Here is a 26465-nt window from a genome sequence, read left to right on the forward strand (position 1 = left end):
TCCCGTAACCGCCCCCCCGGAACCCCACCCCCTATCCAACCCCCCCTGCTTCTTGTCTCCTGACCGCCCCCTCCCGGGACCCCACTCCTTATCTAACCCCCCTGCTCCCTGTCCCCTGACTGCACCCCCCAACCTCCACCCCATCCAACCGTCCCCTGTCCCCTGACTGCCCCCCGGGACCCCTGCCCCTTATCCAACTCTCAGGCCCCGGCCCCCTTACCATGCTGCTCAGAGCAGCATGTCTGGCTGCCACGCCGCCCAGCGGGAGCCAGACACACTGCTGCGCTGTCCTACATGAGCAGGCAGCCCTGCCGCCTAGAGCACTGCCTGTGCGGCGGCATAGCTGCGGGGGGGGGGGGGGGGAGCGGGGGAAGGGGCCGGGGGCTAGCCTCCCGGACCAGGAGCTCAGAGGCCAGGCAGGACAGTCCCGCGGGCCGGATGTGGCCCGCGGGCAGTAGTTTGCCCTCTTCTGCTTTAGATTGTTAGCTCCTTGGGGCAGGGATCCTGTAATCGTATATGCGGAGTCTAGTTGCTGTGTAGACATATTCTAACTTAAGACAAAACTTAACAAGTGAGCATGGTAAACACTAGGAAGGACAGAGGTGAGGGTACAAATAATAATCAGTATTGTGTTATTGTTTCCTTATTCCCTCCTATTTGCTGTATCCACACGTAGTCTGTTGTCTCATTCTTCAGTTATAAGCTCTTTAGGGCAGGGACTGTCTTTTTGTTCTGTGTTTGTACAGCGCCTACCACAAAGGGGTCCTGTCAATGACTATGGCTCCTAGGTGCTACCACAATACAAATAAATAATAATAATAACACTGTGAAAATAAGATTACAATGCACTTTAAAACCAAGGGATGAAAAGCACAGTGCAGGAGCCATTTACTATGATTTTACATGGTTAAACTAGCTGATTGCACAACTTGATGGTTCCAAATTATTTTAAGGTATAGGTCAACATTTTTAAGTATGAGAGCCCACGATTAGGCTCATAGATCCGTAGCTAGGCCCCAAGATAAGGGAGTCCTGATTTTCAGAGGGATAGAGCACCACAGTTGTCACTGAACTAATTGGGTGCTGAAGATGCTCATTATCTCTGAAAAATCAGGCCACTTCTGTTGAGCCTAAGGCATGATCTACACTAGAAAATTAGGTTGGTTTAACTTTGTTGGTCAGCGCTGTGAAAAATGCATACCCCTGAGCAGCATAGTTAAGTTGATCTAATTCCCCATGTAGACAGCACTAGCTCAACAGAAGAATTCTTCCATTGACCTAGCTACCACCTCTCGGGTGTCCACACTGAAGCTCTACAGCGGCACAGCTGCAACAGCACAGTTGTGGGGCTAGACAGTTTTAAGTGTAGATAACCCTAAGTGTGGTTTTCGAGCCTAACTTTTAGGTACCCTTTTTTGTAAACTTGGGGCATATATTTTATATATTAGCAATCCCCACTGGTCCTTTACCCATCCATTTTCAGCTGCAGGCATTATGATAAAAGTGAGACTGGAGGAGGGATTTGAAGGAGCTGCTGAGGAAGCATCTACTGTAAAACACAGTTATTGGTTTATGTGGCCACATACAACAAAAAGCAAGGGATCCCCATGACCACATTAGGAGGACTGGATTAAAATGGTTGGGGATGTAAAGAAAGTTGTCAAAAGAAGTAATTTCATGTACATCCAAATATTGTATTATTCCCCTCCCCCATCAATGCCATTAAAAGAAAGCACATACATTTTTACCAGTAAATTTTCAGGGGAAGTGGTTATTAGCAGCAGACTGACTTCAAGTGAAATAAATGACTGACAATTAGAAAAAAATGCATGTATTCAACAATTAGGTAACACCCAATTCCACTGCCAGTATTTTATAGCTGGATTCAAACTCTCCTTAGGCATGTGAAGCTGTGTATTTTACCTACAAAACGAGATAAGGTACATCTACAAACGACAGGCATGCCCATCATGTCCTATTAGAATAAAGCCCCTACTTCTAACCACTTAGCCCTAACACCTATAAAAAACAAGATTAACCTTGGACTCTGATTCTGGTTTTGATTGAGGCCTTGTCTATACACAAACTTTAGTTAGTTTAATTAAATTGGTTTAGTTAAACTGGTGCAAAGCCCTGTGTAGACGCTCTTGGGTCTGGTCTACACTACAGACCTATATCGGTCTAACATGAAAAATCCACACCCCTGAGCAACATAGTTATGCCGACCTAACATCCCCCCCTTTTAGATAGTGCTATGTCAGCAGGAGAGCTCCTGCCAACACAGCTACCGCCTCTCAGGGAGGTGGATTAACTAAATTGATGGGATAGCTCTCTCCCATCAGCATAGAGTGTCTTCATTAAAGAGCTATAGTTGCGTAGTTGCATCAGTGCAGCTGTGCCGCTGTATTGTTTTAAATGTTGATGTGCCCTTATTTTGGCTTAAGGGCAGTTTATTTGGTTTAATTTAAATCTATTCCGTCATCAATTTAAGCAAAATTGAAATAAGCTTGTCCACTCAGCCTTCTGTGCTGATTTAATTCAATGTTTTAAATCACACCTTAAGCTAAACTGCTACAACTCTGACAAGCCCTGAGAGAATTTATGTCTAGTGCCAGCTTAATGAACTTGAGTAAAAGTGTCAAATATAGATACCTATATATACAGGATTAAGCAATATACAATAAAATTGTATTTTTTATATAGCATCACTGTTAGCAGTTGGTCAGACTGCCCTCAAGACTTTTAAGGACCTGGTCACCCCACAATCACAATAAAAATACAGCACAAGACTGGCCCGGTTTTAATTGTTTTTGTGTTCATTGTCAGACACTAAAAGAGCCAACTTTTGAACACAGTAAAACAATTTTTGGTATGGATAACATAAGCCATATCCCTTCTTGTAGATCAATAACACTAAATAACTTCCTTTTCTTGAGTTGTTAACAGTCTTTGTTTTCAGACCCAGGACTTTGTTGCAGTTTTAACCAGTGAGATAATCATCATCCAGGAGAAAAACACTCCTTTTCCCCTTTTATATCTGGTTATGTTGTAAATTCCTCCCTGCACTATTGTGGTAGGATAATTCAGCCTTACGGGGTATCACACCTGCCACCATGATTGGCAAATAAGACAACAACTAAGAAAAAAAATTAAATGAGTTTAATTCCCTCACCATCTCGCTCTGGGTGAGGTTTTACATACCATCACAATACTAAATCTCTCAAGATGCTGTCAGAGCTGAAACACAGAACTCCTTCCTGAATTGAGAAAAGCAACTCTCCTCAAACGAAAAAAGGATAAGAGGAATATAAAAAGGTGAAAAGAAGAAAAAAGATTCTGAATTTAAAATGGATAAAGGTGATAGAGACACATTGTATCAGCAGATTTATTTGGGTGTTTTTTTGCAGTGTCTCTTTAAAAAAAGACATTTCAGTTGCTTGATTGAACTAGGATCACTTCAATGTGGCGTTCTGTAAAACCTGAGACTTGGAGTGATTTTTCCTTTGCCTTGTTTGAATACATTTGACATTGATATCTCCATTAAGGCTTTCCATTAACATTAGGTGCTGAATTCTCCTGATGTGGTCAAATACGATGCCGATTTATACCTCTGAGTAGCCCGGGGGGTTGCAATTCAGTGTGAAATATTGTCCTTAATCTACTGGTTTCTATTTACTCTCTCCTATCTTCACAGACGGTCTGGATCACTTGCTGCAATAACATATGTATGCTGAGAGCCAGATAATGTGGGCCATGAGGAAGTCCTATAGAATTTAATAGAGAATGATCACCTTTCCATAGTTCTGAACCTTCCTTCAAATTTTAATAGAGAGGCTGGAATTATTGGCAGGCCAGAGGAGACAGGGTGAGAGAAGGGAACAGCTTGCGACATTACTGAATTTTGACCTTCCATGCCCTTCACAACCTTGTCCCTCGCTACTGTCTTCTCTTATCCCTTATCACATTGCCCTTCTATCTCCTCTGCTCTGCCCATTGTGCAAGCCTCCTTTGCCTAATTTTCAGCTCCTCATACAAGCAGCTGATTCTTCCATGATTCATAAGTACACTCCCCTCCTTAAAATCTCTCTCTTCAGGACCTACCTTTGCAGTGATGCTTACAAGAAATCAGATTGTTAAGGATAACTTAATGGGCAGATGGGGATAGTTGGTACTTTCTTTATATATTATAATATACCGGTAATTATAATTTACAAAATAAGGCATATATAAGCGTGCACCGCCCCCCCCCCCAATTGTATTCTTCTTCTCCCATCTTTTATATGTCACTTCTCTTCATAAAGTTTTTAGTATATGAACTATGTTACCATTCATAATTATACGTCCCTTCAGGGCTGTGATGTGGATTGGGCTTTGTGGGCTACTGTAATATTAAGTAGTAATAAATACAGGAAGATTATTTTAAAATATTTTTTAAAATATTATAAAAGAAAAAAGAAAGATGACAAAAATTTTATGAATGTAACATTGAAGTTGAGATTGTATTCACACAGCATTCAGGAAACAGAGCATTATTATTCCTATAACAGCCTATACTCTGCTCCGTGATACAATTCAAATGCGGCATAAGTGGATGCCATTCCACTTAAGTCTATAGACTTATATCTACTTATACCAGGTCTGAATGTGGTCCTGTGTGTAAAAGCATACACAAAAGCCGTCTGACACTAAAGAGTGTACAGAGAAAATAAGAATACAAAGAATGAAAAACAAAATCGCTGAGCAGAGTTAAGGCTGTTGTAGGAATACTAATGCTCCGTTTCCTGAATGCTGTGTGAATATATATATGTTACTCTCTTGTGTAAGAATGCACAGAATAGAATAACTTACCTGAAAAGATCTGTGACTTCTGAGAGCAGAAGCTGAGATACACCATCCATATTGTGAAAGGGAGACAGATAGTACTGTAGCATGGGTAGTCTACAAACATGCATGGGAAGTGGGTTCACAAGTAATGATAACTGAAACCCTGTGCGTTTCAGGCTCTGTATACAGCTCTGCCTTGCCTCCACGCTCTCCCCTAGTACTGGCAGCAGAGCTGGCTTCCTTCTTTGTGATGCTGCCATTTGATTCACTGTTGCTGGTTTACTTTATTTCATTCTGACTTTCAGAAAGTGACTATCAATAGCTCTCTGGGCATTTTCAAAAATTAAGGTACAGTCAATAATGTGAACCTAATCCAAGGGTTCCCATTACGTTGGGGAAGTTAACGCTCAGTCAACATTAGCTTACAGGACAAACGGTAATGGAATTTGTACTACTTTATTGGGGAACTGAGTGCCTGTTTCCTGAATCCTTTCCTCAAGCTGGGCACTCTGTTGGTATTTTTCAACCTTTCTGCCTATGGGAAAGTGTCTTTTTGTTCTGTCCTTTGCTTAGATGCCAGCTTTGCCCCCCCACCCATCAAAATAAAATAACAAAATTTTAAAAATGTTGCCTAGGAGTTTTAGTACACTTTTTCAGTTTATATGCAAATATATTGGTAATTCAGTCACAGTTTTGTGTTTATTCCACATTATCTTGAAATAAATCTTAGTTTTACAGTATCTAGGCTGTTGGACAAGTGATTTTAATCTACTGTTAGTTTCCACTAACAATATTGTAGTTACCAGACAGGAAAACTAATCATTCCCACATGTGGAAAAAGTCCATCCATGAAATTGGACTTCATTTGGTAATATAAATACTATCAAGAACATAAAAAATCTAGAAAAGTTTCATTTTGATTTATTCCATAAAATTGAACTGTACCTGGGGAGTCATTTAGACTGAAGGCAATTCGGACTGGCTTATCAGCAGGTACTCTTGCTGTGGTGATCATGTGGGCACTTGAGCCTACGTGTTTATCTGCGTGTTCCAGCTGCAATTATATAAATATTGCATACATTACAGATCATATGAAGCCATTATATCCTCACTTAGTGATTTGCACACATTTATAGCTGCACTTTTTGCATTTTTTACTCTAATAAAGCAAATTTAAGGTGACATGCATAGGGCTACATTTGATTTTTCTTTTACAAATTTTTTAAAGTGAAATTCAGTGATAGAGACTAAATTCCTTGATTTATCCACAGTCCATGTAAAGGCAATGACAAAGCAAATTTCCCCACATTGTCCTGTCAGCATATTTCAGCCTTGACCTGGACAGTCACACATTTAAGAGTCAGAAGATTGTTAATTCTCCAAAGCTTGGTACTGACCCTTCAGTGGGATTCCTTGCAGATGTTAAGGGTCTGCCTAGAGGAAGTCAGTTGCAGGATCAGGGCCTAATTCAGCCTGTGGCCTTTCTTCTGAGTCTGCAAACTCCAAATGGCGGTTTTAATGAGGTGGATCCCTCTTCACTATGAAACAGCCCGAAACTCCCAATTCATTTCACATAGAACACCGAATAGCCATCAAATATTAAGGTCTTCAGTTGCTATCAACTTAGACAGGATAAGCTTAAAGCATGTCTAGGCTTATGACACTTATAGTTACATTATGTATGTTTAGACTTTCCAATAAAAGTTTTTTTCCCCAGAGTCTATTAAATATTTGAAGTCCAACTTAAACTCCTATATATCATATAAAGCTGCTGTAATTACATTCACAAACAGTATACACTGAGACCCCAATCCTGCAATGAGCCAAGTCTTTGTATAGAGCCTAAATGAAGTTAAAGGATCTTACATGGTGAAAGATCTGCCCAGGCAGAAATCAGTGTAGCATGGGGGGGTAAGAGAACTAAGCAAACTTCAAACATTACCCAGCAGTGCATTGCACCTATATAACCTTGGTGGATTACTACAAGAATAACATTTAAAAAAATAAACACAAGTGTAAAACATGCACAGAAAATTGGAAATCAAATTATTCAGTAAAGTATAGCAAAATTGCTAAAAGCTGTGCTATACTACTGTAGACAATGTGGTATTTAACTGATGGAAAGGGAAACAACAGTTCTCTTAGCCAATCACATTGCAGCTTTTCCGTTACACTTGAGAAAGCAATGTTCGTTTTTCTGCACTAAAATTGCATTACCCCATTTGATGTTATGTTTAATTATTAGCGCATCACATAAAATCAGTACAAGAGAACATCATTACAAGATAAAGGTCTTGCTTGATGATGCACAAAATGAGGCAAATTCATCCCTAGCATCAATCCTTTGCAGGCAGTAGAGTAACACCAAGCATAAGTTTGGCCCACTGACTTCAACATTTATTTTTTATTTGTTTTGTCTGTCTGAGCATTTAGCCGGCAGAGGGATACTGTTACTCTGTGGCAATGTTACACAATAATCCATTGACGTGAACTCTGATCAAATAGTGGATGTTTTACAGTGCTTAGATTTTCTTTTAAAAAAAGAACAATTATTCTAAAATCCTTATTTTGGAGCTGGCAGCCTCTTTTCATATTAATATTTGGAGGATTCTCATGAATAACCACATCTTCCCCTATTATTACTAATCAAAAGAACACACACACACCCAACCAGCATCAATTGGAAGAGAGACCACAAAAGTCATTTAAACAGACAAAATGCCTTTTGGGGGGTCTGTTTATGTAGTAACTTTTTCTAGAGTAATGATTGCCCTCTTCCATGGTCTCTTTGTGAAAAGTATTTGAGACCTTGCATGGTTTTTTGTTGTTGTTGTTGTTGTTTTTTTAAAAAAGAACAATTGCAAAACCAAAATTATTTATCATAACATACCCCCCACATGACTCTCAAACAAACCTAGAACAAAAGAGAGAGACAAATTCGCACAGCTTTGAAAACAAGACTGTTCATAATTACATATTGTATCACACATGCACCACATCTGTTAACCATCATCAGACAGGTTTTCTACACAATAAGATACTTCATGTTTAATATCACAGACTAAGAAATGAGAAAAAACATTCATGGAAGTTAATACCATTTTAACAACAAATATGATAGGATGTCTTTTGTTGGAATCCTTAAGCTTACCATAACTGAGCATTGTCTGAAGTAAATCAGTGGTCTTGCCCCATTCACACACTGTGTGGTCTACAATGTTTACAAATTACCAGTATTTAGCCACCGATCTGAGGGCAAAAATAAAACTCCCTTCAAGAACTAATGTTTTTAATATTACACAAGAGACTTTTTCATTTTGTTTTAATTTACGAAAAGAAAATCCTATCTATATACACACTGTACACGAGCCAGTTATCTCGTTTTATGAATTAAAGATTATTTCTTCACCAGATTTTTAGCAGACTCCTCAATGGTCTCCATCATCAAAAAGAAAATAAAGAAAACAAGAAGGCAGGGAAACCCTCATTTCAGTTCTCTGTGTGTAAATAGGATGATGCACGTCCCCTCGGCTGAGGGAAATGAAACAGATCAACTGAGTACAAACTTCCCACTTATTTTCCTCACACACAAAAAAAGGATGATCATTCTGTAGACAGAAGGATATGGGAGTGGGCAACTTTGAGTATAATGAGGTGTTTAAAAGGATCCCAGAAAACAGTTCCATATTCATGAGGACTGTCTATGGAACAGGCTGTTGTTTCTTTATAAAAATCTGTAGCAGAACTCAGATTAAGTGTGTTACAGCTCTATCAGTTTAGTTCAGTTTTCACACCTGTTGCCTTACCTCACTTAGTGGAGAGTCTGCACTTGTATAATCCAGGGCCAGCCACTGCCTTGGCTTGTCGTTGCCTTTATGGAGTAAAGATTCAATAAAAGAAAAGGCTGCACCTGCTACATCGCAACAAACTGACAGAGTCTGAGAAGCTGAGACAGCTGTTAAGGCAACATGCTGCTACCTGCACTTCCCATAGGCTTTGCTGTCCCACAAGACCACCCTTTTCCGCTTTTTTTCGCAATTCCACTCTCCCTTCCTTTCCTTTCCAACAACGAGATTTATGATGTTGTCATGCTTCAGAAGGAAAAAAAGTCTTTCTGACAGAGGCATTATTAAGCAGCAAACTGTGGAGAGATTTTCAAGATTTTTAATTCATTAGTCCTGGCAAACCTAAAATACAAACAGACTTGCTTCACAGGACAGGAATGTTTTCAGCATGACCCAATCAGTGTCTGTGTCTATTCCAGCAAACTGGCAAAGATAGCATGACTCCAGTCAGCAAAAATGTCTGTGGCTCGAATCAGCTTGGGGTGACATTGCCAACTTGGACTGGCCACATGCAAACTATTATATGATAGAGGCAACTATCAAAGCTAACAATGAGGATGAGGCTTGGTGTTTTAGGCTAGGTTTGTAATGGCTTTGGTAAAGTGTCTAATAACAGACTGTTTAACAGATGATAGAATTATTATATTAAAGAGACAATGGATTAATTTTAGTAGTATGTTAGAGTCTTGTATAGTCTTCATTATAAGTACATTCTAAAGACAGATTTATTTACAAATATTTTGGACAGGAACTGAAATTGCAATTGACTTAAAACTAACAGCTTGTAGATTCTGCTGCTATTTCTGACACTGCCAGTCAGTTTTGTAACTACAAGCAGGGTAATTAGTAACTGAATCTGGAAATGCCGTGAAAAAAAGAAGCAGTTGTCCAGACTGATGCAACAAGCATCAGCAACAACAAGCAAAGCTTAAACACCCTGCTGGTTGTATGTATTCTTCTGGATAACCAGGATCCTTGAAAGTGCAAAGGATACTACAGGACAGGAGATTGACTGACAATATATCCGCTGAGCCTATCATTATACTGCGTTTTTTTTAATTAAGAAAAGCTTGTCTCTTTCACCAACAGCAGTTGGTCCAATAAAAGATATTACCTCACCTTGTCTCTCTGATATCCTGGGACCCACGGACCAACATAGCTATAACAACACTTAAAAAAAAAGTTAGTTTCCCTACCTTCAAAATATTTTAAAAAAAACAATAAATTTAATTTGACAGGTTATCCCAAATGCCCTTATTCTGGAATGTCTCAAGTACAGCACATCTGGGGCCAGATTCTCTGGTTCATCTGAGGGGTACTAGATGCAGAGCAGGGGGAGCTGCAAAGGTAGCATTAAATCAACTTTCTGTCTCCCCCCACAACCTAGTATTGGCCAGGAACTGATCCAGTCCCAGCATAAATCAAAGCTACCCTTTGGCTGCTCCAATATAGCTGCCTGTGACCCAAGGGGCTGGTCCATACCTGGAGATAACTGGAGCACAGAGACACTCTGCTTACACTCCCCTTCCTCCAGGAAAGGCACCTGTGCTGGGGGCTTGGAGGAGGTGGTGTGGAAGCACCACACAGGCTCTACATTACCTAGGGATTCCCCTGATAGCTGATTAAGCCTGCTTTCTAGATTCACTGTGCCACCACAGCAGGAACAAGAATCTGGCCAGGGTAATCCAGTCAATGATTTCAAAGCATGAACATGCCCCTGACTTCTACACTCATCAGTGAGCTCATCTTTCTTTCTTAGCTGTAAATATACTTCTGAAAAGATATTTATAATAATCTCTATTTATCTCATTTTGGAGGAAGATTTAGCTTTGTTCACAACTACTATTGCTACTGAAATTTCGCTATAAAATAGCACCACCACGTAATATTGATCTCAATGAGGGATTCTTTCTCCAACTAGAGGACTAATTATTTTTAAAGGATGTATTTGGTTTACAGACATAGGATGAAATCCTGGCCCCACTGAAATCTATTGTGAAACTCCCATGGACTTCAATGCCAGGATTTCTTTCATAGGGTCTGATTCTCTCCTGCTTTGTTTTGTGTGTAGTTACTTGCACCCATTGAAAGTGGATGTAAAATAAATCAGATAGATAGCATTTACACCTAGTTGGCAGAGGTCTGAACGAACTCACAAGGTGCAATGCAGTGAAGAACAGGCCCTATGTAAGGTATTTCTAAGATGCACAAAACCTTGGTATTTAAGCACCAACAAGACTTACCTTCACTAACCAAGACAGCAAGATTCTTAATCACTCACTAACATAGGTCATACACATGCAATCTATCTGGCATGCCCAAGATGAGGCAGAAACACTGACACATGAATGACACATGGATGACTTTTCAAAACTGTTGACTGACAGTGCACAACTACCAGATCACAGTGTAAATAGTACATGTATTTCCAAATTCAATACATAATATTTCGGTATTTTCTATCTATTATAAGCATGTTATATCATATTCTCCATTTATTATATATCAGTGTTTCTGATGAAATCCCATATTACTCTTCACACATTTCAAAAGAAGGCAGTCTTAACAGTGCTTAACTCCCAAAACGTAAAACAATTCTCGCCCATCGCTTTCAGTCAGTTTAGTACCATGCAGGGCAGCAAGTCACCCTTTGGGACACAGAAACTATACAAACCAAAAAACCTTGTATCACATTTAAATTTCAGTGCTTTATACATAAGTAGTCCTCTGGAACTACTGCTGTATGTACTATGTGGATGACAGTGTAGTCTGACAGTACAACACTGGGAGTCAAGAATCCAGGGCTTTATCTTGCAGCCCTTACTCATGTGAGTAGTCCCACTAAAACCAAGCACACAATGACATGGACTTCTGTGACTGCATTGATCCTGACTTGGTGGTCATGTGACTGTCCATCTAAAGAACTCATAAACAAACTAGATTTTTAGACATATTTTCAAATGTTTGAGTTCACATTTTAAGAGGAGTTTTCCCTGATTCCTCTGAGACCCTATCCTTCAAACTTTAACATTAATACATTTTACATATACAGGACTGTATCTGAAATATTAGGTTGAATAATTACTATCATTCTGTAATTATTTTTAACCTGTTTACTATTGGGGATGTAATATTATAAAAAATTCAGTTAAAGCTGAAATCAAGCAATAACATGCACTCATATAGCACCTTTCATATGAAGTTCTCAAAATCACTTTATAAAAAAGGAAAACTGAGTCTTAGTGAAATTAGGTTACATGCTCAAATTCCTATTAAGGCACTGTAAAACTTGGGAACAGACTCTAGTGGCCCAATCCTATAGCTCTTATTCCTGTGAGCAGTCCCACTGCACTCAGGAAAACTACTCCACGATCTGGTGCAGCACAGTAAATACTTATTCATAACAGGCTGAATATACACTTTACACTAATCTCTATGAAAAGTTCAGAATGCTGATAATCCCTCCGGTTTTTCCTGTAGAAGCACAGTAGTGGTGCTGTACCCTGTTTTCCTGCCAACCTGCTCTTAGTCATCAGATGTTTGGTACCCAAGCAAAATTCTTTTGATCCCATATCACATTATGAAACCTGAACTCCTCTAGAAGAGTGACACACAGGATATCATGTTTTAGTCATCAAAAGATTTTAAAGTAATCATACCTTAAATTAGAAACACTGCAGCTTATTGATATCTGGTACAAGTTTGTAATTTTTAATATGAAGTATCAATTATTTTACACATATATAAAGAGCAGTAAAATGATCAGTATTTGCTATCTAACAAAACACCTGTTGCCTTCCCTTTTATAGCTGTGCTACTTTCAATTCATGTGAGTTTCCTAATATGAACAGTATTTTGGTAGCATATGACCTCATTCAAGCTGAAATGGTGTTTCAGAGGTTGCCAGTCACTATTTAAAAATATACTTTAAAATATTCTAACGCATGGGTGATGTTCAAAGGAGATGTTGAAAAACATGCTTTTCCTAACAGTGAATGAAGTGAAATTTTCATTTCACTGTTTCATCTGAAAAGAACACAACACAGAATACAAACAGAAATTAACTTGTTTTTTTTTTTACAGCAAAAACTGTTTAAGGGTCCAATCCTGGAAAATGCAGAGCACCCTTGACTCTCATGGAGGTTGATGGAAGTTAAGGATGCTCTATACCCCACATGACTGAGTTCTGAAGGAGGAATGGCAACAAGACAGATTCTTTAACTACACATCACACGCTGAATCACTGAAGCCAATGGGATTGCCCAGGGTGTGAGTTGGCACAGAATTTGGCCAAATAAAAATATTTCATGAATGCATTTTTTGCCTGATCCTGCACTCCATTCTCATGCAAATGTTCTATTGGGAGTTCCTCTGAATATATAAAATACAAGGTCTAAAATATTGCACTGCAGGGAATGTGCAGTAGGAGGTGGTGTTTTGAGCATGAAAACCCTTTTTGAGTTGATATTTTTCTCTTTCAGATTTAAAAAAATTGTAGTTGCATTTGTAGGGAAAAAAAATTCAGTGGACATTTCTATAGAAGAAAAATACCAACCAAATTTACAGGAAAACTGAGATATACCCAGAAATTTTGGCAAATCTCCTTCCCCTCTTCCAAGATCCCCCCATTTCCCAACAAGTGGGGACAAACACTGAATAAATTTAAGCTTGCTATTTTAGAAATCCATTGTTTTGCCATCAGTTAATCCTTTTCTAGTTCACTGAAGAAATTCCAGAATGCATCATTCTGTGATCTCACTGATACAGTTAGTCCCATGCAATCCATTATAAGCAAGTTAAACTAATTATTTCTGCGCTGTATGCCCTTAACACCTTAGCTGGGCATTTAGCACATACTTTGGTGCTTACATCATTTTTTATTTTAGCTTTGCAATTTAACTTTAAGAAATTTATGGCTATAATGAAAGGTGTTCCAGATACTTCTGATAAAAACATTCAGAACTAAGTTTTCTGTTTACAACCTGTACAACGTCATTGACTTTTAAGGTGTTGCACATGCTGTCAGTGCTCAATGTGAAACGAATATACATATAGATCAGTAAAATTACTTTTATATAAAAGCCATGTTCGGGTGACTAAAGCTTTAGGTACAGATCTTCAACCTGGAGTTGTGCAAAGGGACCTTAAACCAACATGAAGGAGCTGTGGAGAATTTCCCTATCGCAGGAAAATCATCAGCTGGCATATCATCAGCGTAGCTGGCTTTATGCCACCCACTCCCCTCCACTACCACCATTCTCTGCACTCACTAGTTGAAGAAGCAGACAATATACAATGGGATCTCGATCTCTGCCAATGAATGTGACATGGTGAGATGTGGAGGGGAGAACAGGAATTACTGGATAGGTCTCACAAAAACTCTGGTTCACTGAAGCACACATCTGTTGGCCTGGTCTTTTCTGCATTGATCTGCCATGCTATACTCTGAAGGTGAGCAGGGGAATGAGGTGCTAAGGATTATCCACTGTGTTGCACTCCATGAAGGTGGGCTCAGGAAATAAATAAATAAAATCAGCTCTGTTTATGTCCCCTTTGGGAACTTTTCCCTAATAATCCTGCTTCAGAAAAGGGATCCAAAGTGGGCTCAGAGATGGCTCTGAAAATATTGAATTGGTGGTGATCTCCGTTTCCTCAAAGAGCCTGGGTTTATTGTCTCCCCTCTCCCTCATGGGCCCTTTCGGGGCCTGTCAAAGAAGGAGCTGGCCTGGGGCTCCAGGATGGGCTCTCCAGAAGCTCTATTTCTCTCTATGGCATGTGACCCACATGGGTCTTTATTTCCCCTGGAAGCCCCCTGGGATATCAACAGAGATTCCCTTGGGAGCCTAGTATAGAGATGGTAGCAGGGGGAGAGTTTGATGCTTCTCAGGTATACCAGAGTTGTGAGGCAGCTCACTACCACCTGCCCTTAGCAAGAGGAAGCCTTGTCTGTACCTGTCAGGAGTCAGCTCCTTGACTCCACCAGCCACAGGCAACACAAGCACTCCCCTCTCAGCCTCCGCAGGCTCCACTGACCCTTTGCAGGCAAGCATTAGGCACACTCTATCCCTAAGGACTCTGAGTATCCCCCTGCAGTATCCAGCCCCAGTTCCACTGGACTATCATAGAATTCACAGATCACTGCTTCCAAAGGACCAGTACACTCTGGCTTACCAGTTTCGTCTCAGGATCACCACTCTCTTGAACACACAGCAGTCGGAGTTGTTTACAGTGAAAACAAGTAAAAGTTTACTGAATAAAGAACAGAGTTTTGAGAAGATGCAAGTAGAATTAATGGAAACAAAGGGTTACATGTAAAATAAAATCATAACATGCTTTCTAGAGCCTAAGCTTAACTAACAAGATATTCCCCTGTCTCATAAAGATTAGCGCCCCCAGAATTTCTCTCCCAGCATCAAACTGCCAGATCGCCTGTGAGCCTCCATTCATAAGACAAGCCACCTGGCAGCTTGTCCCCTCAGGGAAGGATACCTGCATGTACCTATGAACCCCAGATGTAGTTCCAATCATTCACTGTCTTCACTTGTAAACAGAGTAACTCCCGCTGCTTGTTTTTTCCTATCTAGACTCTCCCCTGGAGACTTTGCAATCACTTGATTAGCATTTTGCTCAGAGCGTAAATAGGCATTCATAGTAAAGTACAGAATACTCAATTTACATACAGCCAAACAGATAAATAAGTGTCAACTGTCCAAAAGAAATTTTATCATCTTCCAACCCCAACTCATAGACTTTAAGAGCATAATTTTCAGTGTAGATACATAACTCCTTACATACTATCTGTTCATACATTTCACAGTGATTATGCTGACTAGTGTGACACAGGCTTTCATTGGAGATGTTACATGATACCCTTTGACAACTATTATGTCGAGATCAGACCCAGCAGACCCCTGTAATCCTATGCACCCCTGTGTCCTCTGCCAACTGGGATCAAGAGGTCCCTGGATCACAAAGGAAGCTCGGCCCAAAGGTCCCTTACGGCATGCTCTGGTGTCCCTTAGCTAAATATGGATCTGAGCTTCACCATATTTAACTCTCAGCATTGGGTCAATAAATCTTGGTAGTCATCTAAACAAACTCAGGGAAATAATTTCTGTTCTCAGGTGACACGTCGAGTAACTGCACTGATTTAATTGGATATTACAGACTCAATTGTCAACATTATGCTGATGATAACAAGCAAGTGTGTACTTACAAATAAACACTCAAAATCTTAAACAGAAAATGCTGTCACTAAGCTTCCCTGCTGTCAGGAAGAAATAAGCATTCCTAGGACACAAAGATAAAAAGCCGAGCAGCAGCAGCCAGTATCCTACTTTTCATAAGAACTGCCACTGTTGTTACCACTACTGGAGCTGCATCTGCAGTGGCACCAGTCAGAACTGTAGAGGGGAAAGTGTAGGGTAGGCAAACGCAAGACTAATCTATTTGCAGAAGTTTGTTTTCAAAAAACACAGTTTATAGGAGACCAAAGCCCTGAGGTAAGTGGGGAAGTGGGATACCAGGAGGAGGCACGAGCAGGAGCGCATGAGAGGGGAGGGTTCCTGCCTCATACTGAGAAAGAGGAGTGATCAGCAGGTTACCTCAAGTGCCTATATACAAATGCACGAAGCCTGGGAAACAAGCAGGGAAAACTGGAAGTCCTGGCACAGTCAAGGAATTATGATGTGATTGGAATAACAGAGACTTGGTGGGATAACTCACATGACTGGAGTACTGTCATGGATGGATATAAACTATTCAGGAAGGACAGGCAGGGCAGAAAAGGTGGGGGAGTTGCATTGTATGTAAGGGAGCAATACGACTGCTCAGAGCTCAAGTATGAAACTGCAGAAAAACCTGAGAGTCTCTGGATTAAGTTTAGAAGTGTGAGCAATGTTGTGGTGTCGTGGTGGGAGTCTACTATAGACCACCAGACCAGGGGGATGAGGTGGACGAGGCTTTCTTCCGGCAACTCGCAGAAGTTACTAGATCGCAGGCCCTGGTTCTCATGGGAGACTTCAATCACCCTGCTATCTGCTGGGAGAGCAATACAGCGGTGCACAGGCAATCCAGGAAGTTTTTGGAAAATGTAGGGGACAATTTCCTGGTGCAAGTGCTGGAGGAACCAACTAGGGGCAGAGCTCTTCTTGACCTGCTGCTCACAAACCGGGAAGAATTAGTAGGGGAAGCAAAAGTGGATGGGAACCTGGGAGGCAGTGACCATGAAATGGTCGAGTTCAGGATCCTAACACAAGGAAGAAAGGAGAGCAGCAGAATACAGACCCTGGACTTCAGAAAAGCAGACTTTGACTCCCTCAGGGAACTGATGGGCAAGATCCCCTGGGAGAATAACATGAGGGGGAAAGGAGTCCAGGAGAGCTGGCTGTATTTTAAAGAATCCTTATTGAGGTTACAGGGACAAACCATCCCGATGTGTAGAAAGAATAGTAAATATGGCAGGCGACCAGCTTGGCTTAACAGTGAAATCCTAGCGGATCTTAAACATAAAAAAGAAGCTTACAAGAAGTGGAAGGTTGGACAAATGACCAGGGAAGAGTATAAAAATATTGCTCGGGCATGTAGGAATGAAATCAGAAGGGCCAAATCGCACCTGGAGCTGCAGCTAGCAAGAGATATTAAGAGTAACAAGAAGGATTTCTTCAGGTATGTTGGCAACAAGAAGAAAGCCAAGGAAAGTGTGGGCCCCTTACTGAATGAGGGAGGCAACCTAGTGACAGAGGATGTGGAAAAAGCTAATGTACTCAATGCTTTTTTTGCCTCTGTCTTCACGAACAAGGTCAGCTCCCAGACTGCTGCACTGGGCAGCACAGCATGGGGAGAAGGTGACCAGCCCTCTGTGGAGAAAGAAGTGGTTCGGGACTATTTAGAAAAGCTGGACGAGCACAAGTCCATGGGGCCGGATGCGTTGCATCTGAGAGTACTAAAGGAGTTGGCGGATGTGATTGCAGAGCCATTGGCTATTATCTTTGAAAACTCATGGCGATTGGGGGAAGTCCCAGATGACTGGAAAAAGGCTAATGTAGTGCCCATCTTTAAAAAAGGGAAGAAGGAGGATCCTGGGAACTACAGGCCAGTCAGCCTCACCTCAGTCCCTGGAAAAATCATGGAGCAGGTCCTCAAGGAATCAATTCTGAAGCACTTAGAGGAGAGGAAAGTGATCAGGAACAGTCAGCATGGATTCACCAAGGGCAAGTCATGCCTGACTAATCTAATTGCCTTCTATGACGAGATAACTGGCTCTGTGGATGAAGGGAAAGCAGTGGATGTATTGTTTCTTGACTTTAGCAAAGCTTTTGACACGGTCTCACACAGTATTCCTGCCAGCAAGTTAAAGAAGTATGGGCTGGATTAATGGACTATAAGGTGGATAGAAAGCTGGCTAGATTGTCGGGCTCAACGGGTAGTGATCAATGGCTCCATGTCTAGTTGGCAGCCGGTATCAAGTGGAGTGCCCCAGGGGTCGGTCCTGGGGCTGGTTTTGTTCAATATCTTCATAAATGATCTGGAGGATGGTGTGGATTGCACCCTCAGCAAGTTTGCAGATGACACTAAACTGGGAGGAGTGGTAGATACGCTGGAGGGTAGGGATAGGATACAGAGGGACCTAGACAAATTGGAGGATTGGGCCAAAAGAAATCTGATGAGGTTCAACAAGGACAAATGCAGAGTCCTGCACTTAGGATGGAAGAATCCAATGCACCGCTACAGACTAGGGACCAAATGGCTCGGCAGCAGTTCTGCAGAAAAGGTCCTAGGGGTTACAGTGGACAAGAAGTTGAATATGAGTCAACAGTGTGCCCTTGTTGCCAAGAAGGCCAATGGCATTTTGGGATGTATAAGTAGGGGCACTGCCAGCAGATCGAGGGACGTGATCGTTCCCCTCTATTCGACATTGGTGAGGCCTCATCTGGAGTACTGTGTCCAGTTTTGGGCCCCACACTACAAGAAGGATGTGGAAAAATCGGAAAGAGTCCAGCGGAGGGCAACAAAAATGATTAGGGGACTGGAACACATGACTTATGAGGAGAGGCTGAGGGAACTGGGGATGCTTAGTCTTCAGAAGAGAAGAATGAGGGGGGATTTGATAGCTGCTTTCAACTACCTGAAAGGGGGTTCCAAAGAGGATGGCTCTAGACTGTTCCCAGTGGTAGCAGATGACAGAACAAGGAGTAATGGTCTCAAGTTACGGTGGGGGAGATTTAGGTTGGATATTAGGAAAAACTTTTTCACTACGAGGGTGGTGAAACACTGGAATGCGTTACCTAGGGAGGTGGTGGAATCTCCTTCCCTAGAAGTTTTTAAGGTCAGGCTTGACAAAGCCCTGTCTGGGATGATTTAGTCGGGGATCGGTCCTGCTTTGAGCAGGGGGTTGGACTAGATGACCTCCTGAGGTCCCTTCCCAACCTGATATTCTATGATTCTATGATATCAGTCCAGCCATCCTTTTCCCTTTTCTATAAATATCTGCACTCTCCCCACCCCCAGCAAAAAACAACTTATGGACTATATAACCCATCAAGGGCAGAACAGGAAAGACAGCCCAAGAATACAGCAGCTTAAAGTTCTTGTATTTGGCACCCAGATACCACAAAGTGACTGGTACATTAGAGATAGGTATATATTTGTAACATTTAAAAAATATTAAAAGAACGTTATAAAAGTTGTGAAGTCAATAGGTAACAGAGCAGCATTAATAAAATACTAGAAAGTACATAGCTATATATATATATATATATATATATATATATATATAAAAATAAATACACAAGACTAACCGGCAGGTACACAGAACCCCAGAGTGATGCCATATTATGTCATGATAGGCAGCAATGTTTCTAGGCTATGTCTACATAAGTTATACTGACAAAAGTGGTAATGTCGCTCAGAGGTGTGAAAAAAACATCCCTCTAAGCAACATAATTTACACCAACAGAAGCGCCAGTGTGGACAGCACTATGTAAGTGGGAGAGGCTCTTCTGCCAACATAGCTACCACCGCTCATTGGAAGTAGTTTAATTATGCTAACAGGAGAGCTCTCTTTCATCGGCATAGAGTGGCTACACGAGCGATTTTACAGCGGCACAGCTGCATTGGTACAGCTGTGGCACTGTGAGATTGCTAGTGTAGACATGGCCTAAAAAGTGTAGGGATCCCTAAATCCCTAAAAAGGTATTTCCAGGAATGACTTCTCAGCATTAGTTAATTAGTGTTAGTGTAAGATGTAATGTTATTCCTGAAAATGACTTATCTTGCTGCTTCTTGGAGAAAAGTAATCCAAGGTGGCAGTGCCAGTTAGGTAGGCCAACAAAAAGCAGTTTTCCTATGTGCTTTCAGACATCCCACATTCACAGGTTTCAATGGTTTTAGAGTTTTAGCTGACCAATTTCTAATAACGTTGACTACAGCTCAGCAATTATGATCCTGAAATATACATACAGTTACACTTAGAAAACTCATGATTTGACACAAAACATCCATCTTTTGAGCACTCATATTCCATTACTTACAATAGGTTCTTTAAACACACCACACTGAACCATGTATATAAATAATGTTTATCCAAATATATCTGCTCCCCAATGCTGCCCCTTAGAGGACACATTTTAGAAGTTCATTATATCAAAGATGCAAACCAAAACCCTTGAAGACCACAAGAGTTGAAGTTTCTCAGCACAATGTAGGTTTGGGACCATTTTGAAAGAAACAGTTCACAAATATGGCAGGTAGTCATGTAGGATCACTTCTTTCTTTTTTTTTTTTAAAAATTCCCTTTGCTTAATTTCTGCCTAGGGGTTGGTTCATCAACTTGATTTCCCTTCCCACTTTTGACTTACACTTTTAAATGAATGTCCAGTTTTTGACTTACAAGTGATTTTGTTCCTGTGCTCATTAAGCAAGTATTATAGCAACACAATAAAATCTCTGAGCTAAACCTGTGTAGTAATTTTTTAAGAGTTGCTAAATCTTTCAAAATAAACTTGGTTATAAACCATGTTCTGCAGTGTGCCGGTGTTGTACAGCCTCTGTGTATGCTCCCCAAATCCTGCCTCTCTTGGGTGGGGGATTATAATGGTATCACAACAGTGCTGGTGCAACTGGGGTCTTCTGTGTCTGCATGGAGATGGAAAGTAAGATTTGCCTCTAAGTACCTGAAATGGGTAGGAAAGTACCCATTAATAATGTGTAATGCCCGATTCTGCAAGGAGCTCTGTGTAGGTGGATCTCCATGCTTGTGCAGAGCCCCATTGAACTCAACAGAACTCTGCACAGTCGGGCTCTTTTGCAGCATCAGGGCTTACATTTGCATGCAAGCACTGACAGGGGAGCAGATCCTGATACACTTATGATGAAACAACTTTGAATTCTTGAAGCCTTAATTTTGTACAAAGGTTCAAAATTCTGGAAAGAAGAAAACCTTATGTCCCCAAATGAACTTCCAGTATATTAAAGACAAAATTCATGCTTTCTGACACTATAAGCAGTGTAATTAGGGATAATACTGCTTTTGCTATGAAATTGCATTTGTGTTCCATTATTTCAAGTGCAAATACCCTTTACTTAGCCCTCACTGTCTGCACGTTTGTCCATTTCAGAAGAAGCACTATGCAATAAAGCATAAGTTTGTACTCAGGAGAGATGCAGGACTGCATTAAAAGAGGGTTGCATTGTAAGTGAGGGATGAGGTTCACTACCAGATCTGTCCAGGGAGGGAGCAGGGAAGAGTATCCACACTGTGCCCAGTTACAGCTTATATTATCAACTTCTCTGTTATGCAGCACTAAAATTCTTCAAACTCAGCTAAATATAGAAAGTAACCATTAAGCTACACACATGGGATTGACTCCTCATTGCATCATTCCAGTTTTACACCAATCAATGGAGTGATACCTGCATAAAAACAGAGTAATGCAGCAGTGAATAAGGCCCGTCATTTCCTGAATCTGTGAACCTCATAATATAGTGCTGCTTATTATATTAAGATTGGTTGTGTCATCATGGCTAAGTACTGGCATTTCAATTATAAATCACTATTTTCACGAGTTACAAACTAACACAATGTGGTGCACAAAATCCCAGCCTTTTTACAAAATACATGTTACGCTGTTTCTGAGTTATAAAATGGGGGAAATGATCTATTTTAAATATCCATTTGCTAAAAATTAAACTTTGCAGGTCGTAATTTGCAAACAAAAATTGTTTACAAAGGTTGAATGTGTGAGTCAGTAAAGTGGAGTAAAGTTGACCTAATGCCCAAAAACATTGTTACACTTTCTTTACACAAATCCTACACCTTTAAAATACACAAATGTCACTCAGAATGTCTGTAAAATGACCAAAAACTTCAAACTTGGGTGTCCTAAGAGTACCTTTGTTTTCACTTTGGTGATGGTCCTTGTTCTAACTGGCATGCTTGTATAATGGCTAAATAAACCTTACCAATAATTTTGTATACTCTCTAAGGGTTTTTTAAAATAAAAAAACATATATGACACACTTAAAACATGTGCTCCAGTTTCATTGTTTCAGAATTGGCTGTGATTCCAATTATGCATCATCATTATCCTGTATTATCTTAGAACTACCAGGATCAGCAGAATAGAGAGTTCATTTAGGGCTTGTCTACGCTGGCACTTTACAGCACTGCAACTTTCTGGCTCCGGGGTGTGGAAAAACGCCCCCCCCGAGCGCTGCAAGTTTCAGCGCAGTAAAGTGGCAGTGCAGACAGTGCACCAGCGCTGGGAGCTGTGCTCCCTGCACTGGTAGCTATTCCCCCCGTGGAGGTGGGTTTTTTTATAGCACTGGGAGCTCTCTCTCCCAGCGCTATGCTGCGACTAAACAGCCACGTTAAAGTGTTGCCACGGCAGTGCTGCCACAGCCAACACTTTAACGTTGCTAGTGAAGACATGCCTTTCGTTCTTCCACACAATAACACAAGAAAAATGCAAAACAGAAGAAAGCCAGCCCACCTCAGTTAGCAGTTTTGCTTCCAGTAAAGTATTTCTTTAACAAACAAACAAACAAACAAACAAACAAACCAACCCTACTTACACCAATTATTCTCATGGCTAATCTGTTTTGTTTATCCAGTATAGTAACTACTCTCAGTAGCAAGAAGTCTGGATATCGTTTCCCATATGCAGAGCCCTTCTCCAGTTTGTAGGTATTTCTGCTTGTCCTTACATTTCACAATGGCTTAACAGCTTTCTAGCATCCATGTTATAATCTTCCAAATTACCTCCAATTCAATAACTTCATTTATGTATCACTGAATAGGTCTTTGGTCTTATTGCTCTTAAGCACCACGTACTGTTTGACAGTATTTTCCACAGATAACATTCCCCAATCCTTCATTTTTATTTCATATTTTCTCTATACTGAACTGCAGGTTCCTAAACTATCTAGTTTATTCTGAATTGTATTGCTTTCTTCCTTTATTATGATTGCTCCTTTTGTATCATAAAGCACATGAATATCTGTTCCTCTTTTTAAACTTCAGTTCCTCAAAATGGCCGGTTATCATCATGACTTGGCTAAATTTCAATCAGGCAGATACATTCTGCCTTCCAAAATGTCCCTTGCATTTCAGTTGATTAAAATACTCTTCACTTCCTGTCCTAAATTATGCTGTTCTAAGTTATAGCTCTGCACTATTAAATGGCTGCCATTTTCCATCCCAAAGGTAAGTATCATGAATGGGTGAAAATGACTGCAACATATGTAATTTATGGATCAGACTGTCAGAACGCTTCATGCCTACTGTCCCTACTTAAAATGTACAGTCACAGTATTTATTTTTAAGCAATAAATTTGCTATTTTTCCAAGCTGTCCCCTCAAAAAGTTCTCTGTATCCAAGGTATTTCAGTGGAATTAAAAAGCATGTCCCTACTTTTCTCCCCAATTGCAGATTTTCAATAATCACAGGTGTGCTTTGGGAAATTTTGCATGAAAAATATTATATAATCGTCAATAATTATTTATTATTTACTAATACTCACTTTTCTACCATGTTTCAATCAAGATCCCATGCTGACGTTCCCTATCTGTGAATATACTTTCAGTTCCTGCTTTTGGATTTATATGAAAACATCTCAAGCACCCCAAAGTAGCTATTACTTCCAGAAATCTTAGCCCTATTTTTGAGGGTTTTTCCCTTGACATCTTGGGTTGGATTACTCTCTTGTATAACTCCACCAAATTCAACAGGAATTACAGCAGGGATGAATTTGACCCATCATATTAAACACTTCACAACCTATATACTTAATTCAAACTAGTCATGTTGTATAGTGAAATCTATTAGGCTGAAAAAATTTTAAGATACTTGGCAGCATATCATGATGGTCTTGCCCTCTATAGTAAAATATATCAGCACCTTGAACCATGCTGTGATGCCTCTATCCTCTCAGGACGTGGGTCACTGTATGTATGTATTGTTTTATATTGCTTGTTTGTCTACTTAGGGTCTGCACTCAAAGACCTTACAATCTATGTCCCCTCTTTGCTCCATACAGTGCCAAGCACACTGATGATGCTCAATAAACAAACCTAGGAAACAAAAAATGAAAATAAAAAAGCTTTCTTTTCAAAATCTCCCCTCAGTGAATTTCCTCTTAGATTCCTATGACTCTTTTTATTCTCCCAGAAAAATTCAGGTCTCTGTTTCAGTATTGACCTCAGTTTCCAGCAGAGTCACAGACCCTCACTCATTTATTTTTAATCGTGCCCTGACTGAGCCAAACTTGACCACAACCTGAGCTCCTAAACCAAACTGAACACAATTCTCACATGCACATAAACCCTGAAATTCTAAGAAATGTGTGATGGAAGTATACATACAGGGAAAGATAGGGATAGTGTTGTAGCCTGAACTCTAACTCCACACCATTGTGTTATTAAAATACATGCATGATGCAAAATCCCCTCACTGCTGGGATTAAGCCACAATGCAGACTATTCAACTGCAAAGTTTCATGCTTAAAAAAGTGAATTTTTAAAACAAAGGGGAAAATTCTGAGGTAATATGTAAAGTGTAGTAAATTACATGTTGGTAATTGGGTGTAAGTAGGTATAAGGGAGTAAGATGTAAATTACACAACAAGTATCCAAAAGCAGGAAAAATTAGCCACCGCCTGTTTTAAAGTACAACCTATCATCAGCTGCTCTTTCTGCTGCAAACACTATTCTAGCCCCATAACCTGTAAATTCAGTCTCATTACTATGGCTAGTTGAAATTTTTGACAAAAATGTCTTTTCAAATTATACATTTTTTTTGGCAAATTTTTTTGTATCATTTGAAATTTTCCAATTTTCAATTAAACAAAATAACATAGATGGATTCAAATTAAAATGAAAACTTCTTGTCTTTTGTTTTTTCTCACAGCTTCTCTTCTCCCCCTCCCTTTTTTCCAGTGGAAAAATCCAAAATTATTGGTTTTGAATAATGTTATTGGGAAAAGTCAGAAAATTTCAGGAAATTTTTTTTAAAAGAAATTTTTAAAAATTTTTAAATGGAAAAGAACTTCCATTTTTGACCTGCCCCACCTAGTACAGAGAGTAAAATTTAGGTATAAGAAGGTATAAATTACACTTGGTAAGTCTAGGATAGCCTAAAATTGTGTAATGTATATGGTGGAGAGTGGAAAAGGGGGAATTTGGTTGACAGTGTTCAAAAGCAACAGTATAATATATAGATTCCTATTTATTTATTTACAACTGAAGAACTGCCAAGCCACTTTTTTTCTGATTGATAAAAAATAACTGTTGTTACTCCTCCTTGGCTTAGATCTTGTTTTTTTGCAAAGATTTCAGCCCAGACACAATTGTTAAGAAATTACCACACTGAAAATAGTCTATAACGGAAATGCAACAGATCCTTACTGCAGTCGTCATCTTGTGAATAGTGATCCTAAAATACATTAATTTGGGGAAGATGGGTCCTCTATGCTCACTTCCATTTTTCCCCTCTTAATTCATCCCTCATAAAGGCGTCACATCACAGTGAACCAGGAAAGAGGTAGCCTGTGAATAGTTCTCCTGGATTAATATAAAAGTGCTGCTCAGGAACAACATTAAACACCTTTTCCTTCCCTTGAGGGCTCAGCTGTGTTGCGTCTAGAACACTCCCAGCCTCTTCTGTCATTGGAAGCAAGGGATAAGACTACGTTCTGAACTTTGATCCCTCACATAGTAGCACATTGTGCTACCACCAAACTACTTGGGGCCTGGCCCTATGGTACACTGTAACCATCCTTGATGACCTTTCCCAGGTTAACAGATCAGAGAGAGAAATAAGGTCAGTTGTCCTCCTCCAAACCTCATATGTAGTCATATCTCTCAACTCTGTACCTGAAGACAGTGCCTCTACTGAAATTTTATTTCTTAAATTGCCTGTTTTGGGCTTACAGTGTATTTACTGAGAGATCTGCTGACTTTGTAAATTGTAGAGATGTATAAAATGTTCACAACATAAATTAGAGCTGTAGCAGTTTATGCCTGGCGTTATATGATATAGTTTGTGTCCTTTGACATATTCTCTGCCGTGTCTCTGGCAACATTTCCCAATGAGGTTCTTTCTCCCAAGCTCTTTTAACAAATTATGTGTTTGACTATGATCTCAATGCAAAGCTTCTGAAATCATTTACTGATGTTTTTCTAATTACTATTTCTGGTTTAAAGTTTCTGAAAAGTGCAGAATGTGTCTCTGTCTTGAAGAAATCTAGCATAAAAAGTGAACTTGTATATAACGATGTTTCCTTAAAGTGAAGTTCTAT

The 26465-nt window shown here is 40.1% G+C and overlaps 1 protein-coding gene across 7 annotated transcripts in view; it reads right to left on the minus strand.

Moving 5' to 3' along the window:
* MAP3K7CL (MAP3K7 C-terminal like) overlaps positions 1–26465 on the minus strand; it is a 77607-nt gene that overhangs the window by 40677 nt on the left and 10465 nt on the right. For 5 of the 7 annotated variants that reach the window (XM_074971019.1, XM_074971003.1, XM_074970998.1 and 2 more), the window contains one exon: positions 5770–5878. The exons of 1 other annotated variant lie outside the window; for it this stretch is intronic. In XM_074971019.1, coding sequence (XP_074827120.1) covers positions 5770–5839 — 70 coding nt within the window. In that variant the 5' untranslated portion in view covers positions 5840–5878. Of the gene's footprint in view, positions 1–5769; positions 5879–8630; positions 8786–26465 lie in introns of those variants that run through there. One more of the 7 variants, XM_074971011.1, reaches the window with a different exon arrangement.

The sequence above is a fragment of the Natator depressus genome, chromosome 1 (genome assembly GCF_965152275.1).
Source record: "Natator depressus isolate rNatDep1 chromosome 1, rNatDep2.hap1, whole genome shotgun sequence".
NCBI lineage: Eukaryota > Metazoa > Chordata > Testudines > Cheloniidae > Natator > Natator depressus.